General features: G+C 40.9%; 1 protein-coding gene across 2 annotated transcripts; it reads right to left on the reverse strand.

The window, feature by feature from the left end:
- Window positions 1-1,631: 1,631 nt before the first annotated feature.
- On the reverse strand, window positions 1,632-16,268 carry LOC129855070 (troponin I, fast skeletal muscle-like). 2 transcript variants are annotated; one of them, XM_055922360.1, is made up of 7 exons: window positions 15,807-16,268; window positions 10,128-10,161; window positions 8,154-8,204; window positions 7,866-7,994; window positions 7,620-7,709; window positions 7,317-7,490; window positions 1,632-1,993 (listed from the first exon to the last, which is right to left on the reverse strand). In XM_055922360.1, the coding sequence occupies exons 4-7, from the start codon at window positions 7,986-7,988 to the stop codon at window positions 1,907-1,909; spliced, it is 474 nt and encodes a 157-aa protein (XP_055778335.1). In that variant the 5' UTR covers window positions 7,989-7,994; window positions 8,154-8,204; window positions 10,128-10,161; window positions 15,807-16,268; the 3' UTR covers window positions 1,632-1,906. The 2 variants fall into 2 exon arrangements, with proteins under 2 accessions (XP_055778335.1, XP_055778334.1); XM_055922359.1 differs by lacking the exons at window positions 8,154-8,204; window positions 10,128-10,161; window positions 15,807-16,268 and having other exon boundaries at window positions 7,866-8,070.
- Window positions 16,269-16,357: the final 89 nt, after the last annotated feature.

The raw sequence follows: 16,357 nt of genomic DNA on the forward strand, positions 1-16,357 counted from the left end.
AAATCTTTTGGGGGAATTTGTGGTGGCAAATATTTCTGTGGCTCTTTATTACAGTTTAGTCATTTAGCAGATGCTCTTATCCAGAGTGACTTACAGTAGTGAGTACCTACATTTTTTTCGTACAGGTCCCACGTGGGAATCGAACCCAAAATCCTGGCATTGCAAGTACCAAGTACTACCAACTGAACCACACTACACTGATATTGTAGGCATCATCTAATTTGTCCTTTAAAGACACAGACTGTTAAGTATGATACCCAGTGAAAAGTGTCACCTTGAAAGTAAGGGAGACGGTTTTGCAAATGTGCCTTACTGCAGGCAAGAAGAAGAGATACAGACAGGGGAAACATGCATCCTCTGGTTGATCAGTTATAGAAGATATTGCCATGCATTGTTCACACAGAGTTATTTCTCCAATAGGCTTTAACAATCACAACTACAACCATTTCTCTTTTATCTCATAAAGCACCATGATCTAAAAACAATACTTACATCACTCACCTAATATTCTTTTTCCATTCAATATATATATATCTACCCAGATTTCTCAATTTTGCATCTGCCCAGATTGAATTCTACACTGTAATTGACAATAAAACCAAAGCACTCGTCAATAAATCACATCAAAACTGTAGTAAGCAAAAACGCAAAGATGATCTATTACACAGATGATCCATATCTGAATTGATTACTATGGCCAGCCAACAGGTTTCTTATTTCTCCCATACCTGCAGTTGTGTGTGCTACGGTGAGGCAGTAGAGGGCGTCATATCCATGCTAGTCCACCGCTGTCTTGCTCTCGCTACAGCGGAGACGTCACAAGATACAACACCAACCTATGGTGTCATAAGACACAAGAAAACATAGGTTTTTCATCATGAATACAAGAAAACATCATGAATACTCAACTACCCTGGTCAACACACTATGCATGCTGATTTTTGTGTGAGAAATATAACAATCCAATATTCGGTAATGCTTTACAATAACTTTCACGAATTAGCCATTATAGGCCAAAGTTAAAGTACATGTTACTAATGCTTATGAAATGTAATGCTTTCTATGCTTATAAAAACGTATACATGTTTATAAATGTTTACAAATAATGAAATACTTATTTACTAATAGATTATAAATAGTTTATTAATGCGTAGTCATGAAAGTCGTTATAACATGTTACACTATATTCATTCTTAATTTTTCATATAAAATTAGTGTTTATATTTTTGTATTAGTATTAGTATTGAACAATTGATTAAATCTACAATTGATTAAATCCTAGCCTAAATATGTTGGTATCAGTTTCCATGCACAAGATGCCCAAACAAGAAAGAGATGCTACCAATTCTAGGAGTCATAATTACAGCAGGATTCAGCAGAGAGAGAGAGAATATACAGAGCATATACCTTTTGGTGTGTGTGACATGTTCTAAGAAATGATGTTCTAAGATTAAAGTCCTTCAGTCGTTACATTTTTTTTTTTACATCTATCTTCTAATTGCTATCTGCTATTGAATAACATTGAGTAGTGTGCTACTCATACACAAATCAAGTAGGTAACTGCATAAGTTGTGTTCTCTTTTTTTTTATCACAAAACCCTAAAAGAAATGCAGGCAAAATAAAAATGCTATTCCAGTTGTAAACGTTCAAATATTTATTTCATTTTCAGTCATATATACTTAAGTACATTTCTTCATACAGTAAGTGTTCTTCAAAATATGTTCAAGTTGCTGTGAAAAGGGTAATTATCTCAGTCGACAACATGGTCATACAAATCCATATCTGACTTAACCACAATACCACTTTATATATCTAACACAAAATACAGCCATGGCTGACCACAACTGACTTATCATTAGGACACAGAGAAAGGCAGGTGAAATGGACTGAGTCGTGCCACACCGTTTATGCGGCCTCAAACATCTTCTTTCTGCCGTCCATGCCTGCCTTGTCATCAATGTTCTTACGCCAGTCACCAACTGCATCTTTGTCCTGTAAGGGTAGAGTGGGTGTTACAGCAGAGAGATCCGGTCAAGAGAGAATCTAAGCCATTTGTTTAGGTTATTTAAAATTTGAGCTTTAAGGGTTTTGTAAAAAGGAAAGAAAGTACATTCATAGAGTGATTTTAGTCAATATGGAGTGATATTAGTCAATAAAATAATTTAATATGACAAAAATTATTGACTTCAAATGTAATGTGCTGTACAGTCGTGGCCAAACGTTTTGAGAATGACACAAATATTCATTTTCTCAAAGTCTGCTACCTCAGTTTGTATGATTGCAACTACCTAAGTAGTTTTTTGGGTATCTGTACATTACTCAACTATCTATATTTTTGACAACTTTTACTTTTACTTCACTACATTCCTAAAGAAAAGAATGTACTTTTTACTCCACACATTTTCGCTGACACCCAAAAGTATTCGTTACATTTGGAATGCTTAGCAGGACAGAAAATGTTTCAATTCACACACTTATCAAGAGAACATCCCTGGTCATCCCAACTGCCTCTGATCTGTCGGACTCACTAAACATAAATGCTTCATTTGTAAAATATGTCTGAGTTTTGCCGTTTGGTTTGTAAATATATGAGGAATTTTTTATTATTCATATTTAGATGATTTTTACTTTTGATACTTAAGTATATTTAAAACCAAATACTTTTAGACTTTTACTCAAGTAGAATTTTACTGGGTGACTTTCACTTTTACTTGAGTCATTTTCTATTAAGGTATCTTTACTTTTACTCAAGTTTGACAATTGGGTACTTTATCCACTACTGATATTTGATCAACTCCCAATATTGAGCGAACAGCATTGTTTTACAAAGTATCTTTGAGGGATAGGTTATTGGCACGAGTGCATCTGCCATCACCGCTGAGCGCACATACAGTGCATTTGGAAAGTATTCAGACCCTTTGACTTCTTCCACATTTTGTTACATTACAGCCTTATTCTAAAAAAGATTAAACAAAATAAATTAAACAAAAATATAGATTAAACAAAATAAAATCCTCAGCAATATACACACAATACCCCATAATGACAAAGCGAAAACGGATTTTTAGATTTTTATAAACGTATTAAAAAAAAAAACAGAAATGCCTTATTTACATAAGTATTCAGACCCTTTCCTATGAGACTCAAAATTGGGCTCAGGTGCATCCTGTTTCCATTGATCATCCTTGAGATGTTTCTACAACTTGATTGGAGTCCACCTGTGGTAAATTCAATTGATTGGACATGATGTGGAAAGGTACACACCTGTCTATATAAGGTCCCACAGTTGACAGTGCATATCAGAGCAAAAACCAAGCCATGAGGTTGAAGGAATTGTCCATAGAGCTCCGAGACAGGGTTGTATCGAGGCACAGATTTGGGGAAGGGTACCAAAAAATTTCTGTAACATTGAAGGTCCTCAAGAACACAGTGGCCTCCATCATTCTTAAATGGAAGAAATTCGGAACCACCAAGACTCTTCGTTGAGCTGGCTGCCCAGCCAAACTGAGCAATCAGGGGAGAAGGGCCTTGGTCAGGAAGGTGACCAAAAACCCAATGGTCTCTCTGACAGAGCTCTAGAGTTCCTCTGTGGAGATGGGAGAACATTCCAGAAGGACAACCATCTCTGCAGCACTCCAACAATCAGGCCTTTATGGTAGAGTGGCCAGACAGAAGCCACTCTTCAGTAAAAGGCACTTTCACACCGCTTGAAGTTTGCCAAAAGGCACCCAAAGACTCTCAGACCATGAGAAACAAGATTCTCTGGTCAGATGAAACCAAGATTGAACTCTTTGGACTGAATGCCAAGCGTCACATTTGGAGTAAATCTGGCACCAACCCCACAGTGAAGCATGGTGGTGGCAGAATCATGCTGTGGGGATATTTTTCAGCGGCAGGGACTGAGAGACTTTTTATAGTCCCGTACCCCGTTAAACATTCAACCTCCAGCTGCGTACCTCCTCTAGCACCAGGGTTTGCACACTCTTAAATCTTTTTTTTCTCCCATCGTTGTAAGCCTGCCACACACACATTTATTAAACATTTGTCACAACCCATCTCATGGGAAGTGACAAAGAGCTCTTATAGGACCAGGGAACAAATAACAATATAATAATAATCAATAATTTTGCTCTATATTTAGCCATCTTACATATAAAACCTTATTTGTTCATCAAAAAATGGTGAATAACTCGCCACAGGTTAATGAGAAGGGTATGCGGTTCTGTGAAAATGTAAGGATGCACATAACTCTGCAATGTTGGGTTGTATTGGAGAGAGTCTCAGTCTTTTTCCACACAGTCTGTGCCTGTATTTAGTTTTCATGCTAGTGGGGGCCAAGAATCCACTCTCACATAGGTAAGTGTTTGCAAAGGGAATCAGTGTCTTAACAGAGCGATTTGCCAAGGCAGGATACTCTGAGCGCAGCCCAATCCAAAATCTGGCAGTGGCTTCTGACTAAATTACATTTTCACAGAACCGCTTGTTGCAATTTTGATGAGACTCTCTTGTTCAGATATCAGTAAGTGGACTGGAGGCAGGGCAAGAAAGGGACAACGAATCCAGTTGTTTGTGTCATACATTTCGAGAAAGTACCTGCGTAATTGCACACCCAACTCACTCAGGTGCTTCGCTATATCACATTTGAAATTGTCCGAAAGCTTGAGTTAATTTGCACACAAAAAATCATACAATGATGGAAAGACCTGTGTGTTGTCCTTGTTAATGCAGACAGAGGTGAGCTCCACCTTCTTAATCATAGCCTCAATTTTGTACCCGTACATTGAATATAGTTGCGGAGAGTCCCAGTCATCCTAGATTCAGATCATTCAGGCGAGAAAAAACATCACCCAGATAGGCCAGTCTGTGAGAAACTCGTCACCATGCGGTCAGACAAATGAAAATTATGGTCAGTAAAGAAAACTTTAAGATCGTCTCTCAATTCAAGAAACGTGTCAGTACTTTGCCCCTTGATAACCAGCGCACTTACATGGTTGCTGCGCATATCATTGCACAGTGCAGAAAATACCCAAGTGGGGTCAGGAGCAACTGCTTGCACTCACATTACCACTCCACTATGTTTCCCTGTCATGGATTTTGCACCAATCAGTACAGATACCAGCACATCTTGACCACCAAAGTCCATTTGATGTCACAAAGCTGTCCAGTACTTTAAAAAGTTCCTCTCCTGTTGTCCTGGTTTCCAGAAGAGGATGTCTTCCTTAATGACCACCTATAAACGTAACTGATATTTATCAGGAGCTGTGCCAGGTCCGCCACGTCTGTTGACTCATCCAGCTGTAATGCATAGAATTCATTGGCTTGTATGTGAAGCAGTAATTGTTTCAAGACATCTCCTGCCATGTCACTGATGCGTCGTGAAACAGTGTTGTTTGATGAAGGCATTGTCTGTATAGTTTTTGGAGGCCTTTTCCCCCAGCATTGTCCCAGCCATATCTGCAGCAGCAGGAAGAATTAAGTCCTCCACAATAGCATCGGGCTTGCCTGTCCTAGCCACTCGGTAGCTCACCATATAAGACACTTCTAGCCTGTTCTTATTAATGGAACTATTGCTTTTATACATGTCTTACTACTCGAAAGTCGTCTTAATTCTCGCTCAAAAAACTGTGGCTTATTTTTCAAATTGGCATGTTTTGTTTCTAAATGTCTGCACAAGAGTGAAGGATTCATCGAGTTGTGAGATAGTACTTTTGCACATAACACACTGTGGCTGAGGAAAGGCCCTACTCCCAATATAAGTGAACCCCAAATCAATGTAGTTCTCATCATATTTGCGCCTCTTCGATGGTCCAACGTCCCTGTCTGTTGTTCGGTGCTTTCCCGGGTAAGGGGGCAGTAGCTCTTCGGCTGCATCAGATTCAAAACTGTCAGTGTCCATGCTAGCTAGGCTAACAACAAATGTAGAATTACTGATGCTAGCATTGGATGAATTGAACAACTTGTGTCATCGACAGGTGCAAGTGTAGTACTGCTGATTGTAGCAGTACTACCAGTAGATCTGGTATGTGTCTCCATGGACGCAGGCCTTACTTTCTTTAACCATTTATCAATTTTCGAGCAAACAGAATGAGCAGCAGCTACATCTGACTACTTACGGTCCGTTAGTGGAATTCCCGCAAGAGAGTAACGGTTAATGTGATTGGATGTAAATTATTTGACTAGGCTACCTGTATTTGACATTGTGTTGTTATTATGCTGAACACTAGATGGTTTCATTTCATTTTTGCCAGTGAAACAAGGCTACTCAGGCGAGAAAAAAACCTCACCCAAATGTATAGCCCCGTTGGAAAATATAAATGGACTGTTTGAAAATGTGAAGGAAAAAAATATATACATATATTGATTTTTAAAAATGTTTTTTTTGACGTACCCTCGACGGCATTTCGCGTACCCCAGTTTGGGAATACTTGGCCTAGGCTATTGGTTGCATTCAAGACTAGGTTGTTTCTATTGACCTCAGTTTGTCAGGGTCAGAGTACCCTGTCATTACGGTTGTTTCAAGGTCAGAGTACCCTGTCATTACGGTTGTTTCAGGGTCAGAGTACCCTGTCATTACGATTGTTTCAGGGTCAGAGTACCCTGTCATTACGGTTGTTTCAGGGTCAGAGTACCCTGTCATTACGGTTGTTTCAGGGTCAGAGTACACTGTCATTACGGTTGTTTCAGGGTCAGAGTACACTGTAGTTACGGTTATTTCAGGGTCAGAGTACCCTGTCATTACGGTTGTTTCAGAGTCAGAGTACCCTGTCATTACGATTGTTTCAGGGTCAGAGTACACTGTAGTTACGGTTGTTTCAGGGTCAGAGTACACTGTAGTTACGGTTGTTTCAGGGTCAGAGTACCCTGTCATTACGGTTGTTTCAGGGTCAGAGTACCCTGTCATTACGGTTGTTTCAGGGTCAGAGTATCCTGTCATTACGGTTGTTTCAGGGTCAGAGTACCCTGTCATTACGGTTGTTTCAGGGTCAGAGTATCCTGTCATTACGGTTGTTTCAGGGTCAGAGTACCCTGTCATTTTGGTTATTTGTTTGGTATTAAAAAATATTTTGCAAATGTCTCCCTTCATGTAAAATTATGTAGAATTGCATGAAATGCTTTTGCTAAATCATAAAATGTCTTCTGCTTCTGTCTGCTGCGCCACTATACACAAATTCGATGATAGAGACAGGCAACGCTTTCTTATAAAGGTGACCCCCCCAACTCAAAACATCTTACATCTTCCCATGGGTATGCACTGATATCCTTCCATAGTATTATACCAATTCTCTGCTTTGTAGGTTTCCACACAAATACCCACCTCCTCTTTGACTTCCTTCTTCACTTCTTTCAGGTTGGCTCTAAAATCCATAGACACCTTGTTCTTGGAGCCCAGCAGTGCCTGGAGCATGGAGTCAGCAGACATACGTACTTTCTTCAGAGCTGGCTTCTTCATGCCTTGGAACTCAATCACTTTAATCCTCAAATCCTCAGTCTGTGAAGAGAGGAAGTCAGGAAAAAGACTAGATCTGCACTCTTAACAAGAGAGAAAATCAACAAACATAATCAACCTCAAATGGCTACAATAGGATTTCACTTGACAGATTAATTATGGTTTCTGTACCTCTTTGTCACACTTGCCCACTTTGCCTGCCAGGTCATATCTCTCTTCATCCACTTTATCAGTCTGGTGATGAATTGTCTTGCACAGTTCCTGCAGGAGGTTATTAACAAAAGGAACCTTGAACAACTAAAGATTGAAATTAAGAACTGAATGTAATAAAAACAACCCACCTGCACTGTGGCGCGACGAAAGTGAATTTCCTGACAGTGTAGATTGAACATGTAGTTTAAGCATTTGATACTGTACCTGCAGTTCCGCCAATGACCCAGGCATGTTCAATGCAGCGCAGTTCTCATCCATGTACATTTTCTTCTCTTCCACTGCCTCTATGGCCTCTGCATCTAGCAAGCCCTTAGCAATCTGGAGCATCAAGCTCTGGAGAAGGAGAGAGAAGCAGGAATAGTGACACAACTGGATGAAGGTTAACAGTGGAATACACATCACAACACACAAAGACTTTCAGTATAATGTAATATTATAATATATTGTGCTCAAGATAAAGCTTATTTACAAAAAAGAATTCTTCAATTTTACTTGTGACAAATGACCTTCAGATGATGCTTGCGACTCGATGCCATTTTTTTCCTAAAAGAGTTGATCAAAAGATGTGTGAATTTCCTAGAAATGTTTACATTTTTTATTTAAAAAAAAAATGGGACATGGGGCACTGGAGAGGTAAAGATGAGTTTCCAACCATTAATAAAAAAGGCAATTTATTGATACTGTATACATGGATGTCCAAGATCATAAAGTATACATCATAGAGTGAATGCTATATTTATTTTTCCATATTGAGCATATAGAAAATGTCCCATCTTACCCCACTCGCCCCTAATGGGAGGCTATTCCATTGATGAACACCAATATACACTGCTCAAAAAAATAAAGGGAACACTTAAACAACACAATGTAACTCCAAGTCAATCACACTTCTGTGAAATCAAACTGTCCACTTAGGAAGCAACACTGATTGACAATAAATTTCACATGCTGTTGTGCAAATGGAATAGACAAAAGGTGGAAATTATAGGCAATTAGCAAGACACCCCCCAAAACAGGAGTGATTCTGCAGGTGGTGACCACAGACCACTTCTCAGTTCCTATGCTTCCTGGCTGATGTTTTGGTCACTTTTGAATGCTGGCGGTGCTCTCACTCTAGTGGTAGCATGAGACGGAGTCTACAACCCACACAAGTGGCTCAGGTAGTGCAGTTCATCCAGGATGGCACATCAACGCAAACTGTGGCAAAATTGTTTGCTGTGTCTGTCAGCGTAGTGTCCAGAGCATGCAGGCGCTGCCAGGAGACAGGCCAGTACATCAGGAGACGTGGAGGAGGCCGTAGGAGGGCAACAGCCCAGCAGCAGGACCGCTACCTCCGCCTTTGTGCAAGGAGGTGCACTGCCAGCGCCTGGCAAAATGACCTCCAGCAGGCCACAAATGTGCATGTGTCAGCATATGGTCTCACAAGGGGTCTGAGGATCTCATCTCGGTACCTAATGGCAGTCAGGCTACCTCTGGCGAGCACATGGAGGGCTGTGCGGCCCCACAAAGAAATGCCACCCCACACCATGACTGACCCATCTCCAAACCGGTCATGCTGGAGGATGTTGCAGGCAGCAGAACGTTCTCCACGGCGTCTCCAGACTCTGTCACATGTGCTCATGTGCTCAGTGTGAACCTGCTTTCATCTGTGAAGAGCACAGGGCGCCAGTGGCGAATTTGCCAATCTTGGTGTTCTCTGGCAAATGCCAAATGTCCTGCACGGTGTTGGGCTGTAAGCACAACCCCCACCTGTGGACGTCGGGCCCTCATACCACCCTCATGGAGTCTGTTTCTGACCGTTTGAGCAGACACATGCACATTTGTGGCCTGCTGGAGGTCATTTTGCAGGGCGCTGGCAGTGCACCTCCTTGCACAAAGGCGGAGGTAGCGGTCCTGCTGCTGGGCTTTTGCCCTCCTACGGCCTCCTCCACGTCTCCTGATGTACTGGCCTGTCTCCTGGTAGTGCCTGCATGCTCTGGACACTACGCTGACAGACACAGCAAACAATTTTGCCACAGTTTGCGTTGATGTGCCATCCTGGATGAACTGCACTACCTGAGCCACTTGTGTGGGTTGTAGACTCCGTCTCATGCTACCACTAGAGTGAGAGCACCGCCAGCATTCAAAAGTGACCAAAACATCAGCCAGGAAGCATAGGAACTGAGAAGTGGTCTGTGGTCACCACCTGCAGAATCACTCCTGTTTTGGGGGGTGTCTTGCTAATTGCCTATAATTTCCACCTTTTGTCTATTCCATTTGCACAACAGCATGTGAAATTTATTGTCAATCAGTGTTGCTTCCTAAGTGGACAGTTTGATTTCACAGAAGTGTGATTGACTTGGAGTTACATTGTGTTGTTTAAGTGTTCCCTTTATTTTTTTGAGCAGTGTAGTAGTGAAGTTAATATTATTCACACAGGGCAGACAAATATAGTCACTGATATCATAAGAACATATTGGAACTTACTCAGACATCTTGGCCTCTTGTTTGCTTCAGACCCCTTTGGAAAGAAACGACAATACAACAATGTAATTAACTCAACACAGAGAATATACAATACAATACAAATATTTATGCACTCTGACAACTTTTTTTCATTTGAACAGCATTTGAATACCAATAGCAATACTTTCCCAAACAGAATTGACTTCGATGAATGAGAGGTAACATTGTGCTTCCTCATGTAACAATTTAAAATGTGCCGTAAGCTCACTCCACAGCTAGCTTGAAATGGCGCCAATGGCGCTATCGAATTGGATCCTTTTCTACAGCACAACTGGTTTGGCGGTCACGTGTGTTTGCGACCAGAGGACCACTAGTTCAAGCCCAGCAAGGGGACAGGGACAGCACTGTTAGCAGCACACGCCAGTTTCACTCAGAGGGTTAGGATAGTTATTTCCCTGCTGTGTTCAGGGAAAGGAGCTCATTTCTAAAATTGTGTCTAAGGAAGGAGCCAGCTGTCTTCTTGGGATTCTCTTCTGATACTGTCAGTTGTCATCAGCAGGTCAATTATAACCTAACACTTTCTCATGTGCCTCCAAACCGTACTGTAGCACAGGACACTACAGAGACGGCCAAGGACGATTTGAAGGAGCTTCATCCCCAACATACAGAATAATCAATAGATTCACAAGCACGCAACCTTCTCCCCCTAAAAAACAATGATTGGACAAAATGATGAAACATGCTACATGTACTTTACAATATTTGTAAGAATCTGCCAGTGACTGAGGATGTGGTCTTGAAGGACAGAGGTGATTATCTGTGATGTATGTGACGACCCAAAACATATTCGCATTCCAAATTAAAACGATTTCAAACTAATCTTTGAAGATCCAACAACAATCAAAATGGAAATGCTAGTAATTATAAACTTACAAAAAATCATTCCATTTGTAAACAAAACCAAATGTACTTTGGCATGATGCACATGACATAAATACATGACAACTGACAAAATCGAATTAAATGTATGTCCACTGACGTCAATGGAGACTGACGAGTATAGCTTTCTAAATGAATTGCTCATGTAGGAGTCTGGTTTCAAAATATCAAGTAGCTGGCAATGTTCCCAGGAATTGGCTACACCTCATTGAACATCAACGTTCGCCAGAATTTGCCACGTCTGATTCGGTCACGTCAGTTACAAAATTAGATATATTTAACACTACATTACAGACTATATTGAACTCAAACAAACGTATTAAACAAGATAAACATGTTTACCCTGCACATTCTTATTTCTTGTGATATTAATTTTATGACAATTTTATGACTAAAAGACAAGTGAGCAAAGTTGTTAAATAAGTGATAATGCTCGAGGAGCCGGTGTTTGCGCTTTTAACCAATCAGCATTCAGGATTAGACCGTTGTACAACTGTTGTAAAATGCTCTATAATATGAGTGTTTTGACAGGACTATATCCCCCATCAACATTAAAGGTTTATCACTAGTTTCTTTATCATCAAAGCTTTATCTTAACCAATTTAAACAGTACTTTTGCACACAGAGAGACACCTGGTCTGATCTGACGTGTGCAGCTGATCGCAGGGTTTCCAAACTGAAGGAGGAGTGCTAATCCAGAACAGTAAAGCCAGTGGAGTTGCTGAAATCCTGTGAGGCTTAACCAAGCTGAAAACAGGGAGCAGATAGAGAGTCAGGATAGACAGGTGAGAGGTTCTCACCTGTTAGAGAAAGCTGGCGATTGAGCAGTACACACATTTGGGACTGTGACAGGCAACTGAAATGTTATGAGGGTTTGAATGGCATACTGTGATCGCAAAACTTTGCATTTCTCTTTATGGAATTGGATTGAAGTCCCGCTCCAGACCAATGGTTCAGCAAGCTGCTGTAACTTTAGCCACAACCCAACCTCCATGCTGCCTTCATATAAATAAGCAACTCTTCAAGATTGTTATTCTAGTTGTATTGCTTATTTATTTAACCGCCTGTCAATTGTAAAATGAGTTACAAACGTACAGTGAAGATCAAGACTGTATAGCAGAATTTTTCAGCCTATTTGTCCTTGCGTTGATGCTGGACAATTAGTTCTGGTTTCGGAGGACTCTGCAAGTACTGTCTCCCATTCTCTGTGGTAGGAGATTATGTGGAGATGTAGGATCTTAATTTGAGGCAGTTTGCTACAGCAGGAAAATAATCTTGCAGCAAGCAACAGGAAATGGGAAGTATTGTGTGTATTAAAATTAACGGACATATTTGTAGGGGTTGATACATTTTTCGTAAGGGAAAATCAAGTCTGAAATTTCAAAGTGGGAATTACAAACTTCAGAAGCCTTTTTAAACCTCAAATACACTAGAAGTTTTACATTTCCTGCATTACAGGAAAGTTATCCTGCAACAGGGTGAAGAGTCAGTGGGATGTCTCTATTTTTTGTTATTATCATGCTTGTCCTTTTCTGTACCATGTCCAGTGCAGCTTGCTGATTCTTTGTGGAACCCACCAGCAACACATTGGCGTACTCAAGGCATGGTGGGATCAGTGTGGTGAATATTTCCACAAGGTCATCCGTGGGAAGACTGTTTCTTGCCATCACAGTCAGGAAGGGTAGATGCTTTGAAGCCCTTTTCACTGCCTGGTCAATATGTTGGTTACCCCTGAGTTGGTTGTCCAAGTGGAAGCCAAGGTATTTTGTTCCAACTGGAACAACCTGTCTACACAGGATCATTGGAGCCTGCTGGGGAGGATTTCTAGAGAAACAAATTCTTAGTTGGACAGAAGTATGTTGTTGTCTGCCGCCCATTCATCCAGTTACTTCACCTCCTCTTCCATTGAGGTGTCATTTTCAATGTTTTCTAGCCTTAAAGAACAGGACAAATCAAAGATGACTCTCCGAGTGCACATGTGGAGCAGAAAGAGGTAAGGCGAGACAACCCCACCCTGTGGGACCCCAGATGTTACCTCTATCCATGAGCTGTACATTCCATTTGCCATCCCCCTCTGTGTTCTCCCTGTTGTGTAGCTGTGAAGCCAGGTGAGTAGCCTTGGACACAGACCCAGACTGGCCAGATGCTGGAGGAGTTTAGCATGGTCGACGCGATCAAAAGCTTTTGACATGTCCGCCAGCAGAACCTGAACCACCGTGGATTGCTTTAAGTCTCTGTAAGCCAGGTGTGTGTGACTCTGACCAGCACATTTGCGGTGCTGGTCAGTTTAGCCAAGTATGCAAACTGGCTTTTGCATTATTAAAGAGCAACTAGGTAGAAGCTCTTCACAATGAACTTTTCCTGGAATTTGCCCAGACAGGATAGAGTAGAGATTGGTCTCCAGTCACTTTTCTTTCTAGGACTGGGGACCACACTGAAGGTACATAACCCAATAGGTGTTTACTAAGTGTGTGACCACCAGAGATTGCCACCCCCCAGTCCTCCCTGATACACGTGTACATATTGGACTATAAATTGTGCCTTCATGTATTATACTTATGCTCAAATGCCATTTACTTTATGATCTTATCTTTTATTAATTCTTCTTGTTTTGCATTGTTGAGTAGGAACCTGCAAGTAAGCATTTTGTTGGACTTTGTATACTACGTGTTTTTTTACATACGACTAATAGAACTTGAAACTAAACTGAAACTAGCTAGATCCTCTGCAAATTCCTTTATTAACCGAGGGGGACATCTGGACAAAATGCTTTCTATATAATAAGAATCATTTGGTGGGTGCTTATATTTGTCCTATAGTGTACAAAACATTAAGGACACTTGCTATTTCCATGACACATACTGACCAGGTGAATCAAGGTGAAAGCTATGATCCCTTATTGATGTCACTTGGTAAATCAACTTCAATCGGTGTAGATGAAGGGGAGGAGACAGGTTAAAGAAAGATTTTTAAGTCTTGAGACAATTGAGACATGGATTGTGTATGTGTGCCATTCAGAGGGTGAATCGGCAAGACAAAATATTTAAGTGCCTTAGAAAGAGGTATGTTTGTAGGTACCAGGCAGACCGGTTTGTGTCAAGAACTACAATGCTGCTGGGTTGTTCATTCTCATATCCCGCTGCTGGGTTTTTTGCATATCCCAACACCCCCTTTCACGGTCACTGTGTCTTAAAATAACTTGTTACATTTGTCAGAATATGCATGTAAACTGTGCTACTGGAAGAATAAATACAAAGCCTCAAATCCGCATTCGGAAAGTATTCAGAGCCCTTGACATTTTCCACATTATGTTACAGTATAGCCCTATTTTAAAATTGTTAAATCGTTTTTTCCCCTCATCAATCTACACACATTACCCTATAATGACAAAGCGAAATATCTTATTTACATAAGTATTCAGACCCTTTACTCAGTACTTTGTTGAAGCACATTTGGCAGCGATTACAGTCTTGAGTCTTCTTGGGTATGACGCTATAAGCTTGGCACCTCTATTTGGGGAGTTTCTCCCATTCTTCTCTGCAGATCCTCTCAAGCTCTGTCAGTTTGGATGGGTTGCTGACCAGCTATTTTCAGGTCTCTCCAGAGATGTTAGATTGGGTTCAAGTCCGGGCTCTGGTTGGGCCACTCAAGGACATTCAGAGACTTGTCCCGAAGCCAATCCTGCATTATCTTGGCTGTGTGCTTAGAGTTGTTTTCTTGTTGGAAGGTGAACCTTCACCCCAATCTGAGGTCCTGAGCGCTCTGAAGCAGGTTCTCATCAATGATCTCTCTCTACTTTGCTCATCTTTCCCTCGATCCTGACTAGTCTCCCAGTCCCTGCCGCTGAAAAACATCCCCACAGCATGATGCTGCCACCACCATGCTTCACTGTAGGGATGGTGCTAGGTTTCATCCAGACGTGACGCTTGGCATTCAGGCCAAAGAGTTCAATCTCTGTTTCATCAGACCAGAGAATCTTGTTTCTCATGGTCTGAGAGTCCTTTAGGAGCCTTTTGGCAAACTCCAAGCGGGCTGTCATGTGCCTCTTACTGAAGTGGGGCTCCTGTCTGGCCACTTTACCATAAAGGCCTGATTGGTGGAGTGCTGCAGAGATGGTTGTCCTTCTAGAAGGTTCTCCCATCTCCACAGAGGAATCCTGGAGCTCTGTCAGAGTGACCATCGGGTTCTTGGTCACCTCCCTGACCAAGGCCCTTCTCCCCCCGATTGCTTAGTTTGGCCGCGCAGCCAGCTCCAGGAAGAGCTTGGTGGATTCAAACTTCTTCCATTTAAGAATGATGGAGGCCACTGTGTTCTTCGGGACCTTCAATGCTGCAGACATTTTTTGGTGCTGTTCCCCGGATCTGTGCCTCGACACAATTATGTCTCAGTGCTCTACGGACAATTCCTTCAACCTCATGGCTTGGTTTTTGCTCTGACATGCACTGTCAACTGTGGGACCTTATATAGACAGGAGTGTGTCTTTCCAAATCATGTCCAATCAAAGGAAACAGGATGAACCTGAGATAGATTTTGAGTCTCATAACTAAGGGTCTGAATACTTATGTAAATAAGGTATTTCAGCTTTTTTTATTTGATAAATTTGCACCAAAAAAAATCTGTTTGTCATTATGAGGTATTGTGTGTAGATTGATGAGGGAAGAAATATATTTCATCCATTTTAGAATAAGGCTGTAACATAACAAAATATGGAAAAAGTCAAGGGGTCTGAATACTTTCCGGATGCACTGTAAAGACACTTACCACTGAAGCATCAATAAGATTCCATCTGATGTTTAAGTGAGTATTTATCTGTTGAGAGTAGGAAAATAATAAAATACAGTAAATGCAAATTGTAGACAGGAAACATTTAACTACAATTTTGAAAACATGAAATTGCTTAGTCAATTTGTTTCAATTGTAAGAAGTGAACAATGAAATAATATACTTGCTTTTACTATGTAATACAAAAGGGAAAAATGCAAAATAATGAAGTAACTCACCTTAATTTCAGTGACAATGACAAAGACCTCAAAAAGACTGCAGAAAAAATTGCTGAACCCAATTGTTGACGTTTTTTTTCATTTCATATTAGCCTGAACTGTTGAATGAATAACTCTTAAAAACAAATATAAAATCTATAAAACAAATATCATGATTTTACTTAACATTAAGTTTTCTTTATCCAACAGTTACTGAATAATGTTCCAGATAACGTGGTACATGACAGAAAGCATTGATTTCAAAACCTCAAGAAACGTGTTACTGTACCTGCTGCTCAAATTAGACTAGAAAATCGGAGAGGAGTATTAAAG

The sequence above is a fragment of the Salvelinus fontinalis genome, chromosome 5, assembly GCF_029448725.1.
Source record: "Salvelinus fontinalis isolate EN_2023a chromosome 5, ASM2944872v1, whole genome shotgun sequence".
Lineage (NCBI taxonomy): Eukaryota > Metazoa > Chordata > Actinopteri > Salmoniformes > Salmonidae > Salvelinus > Salvelinus fontinalis.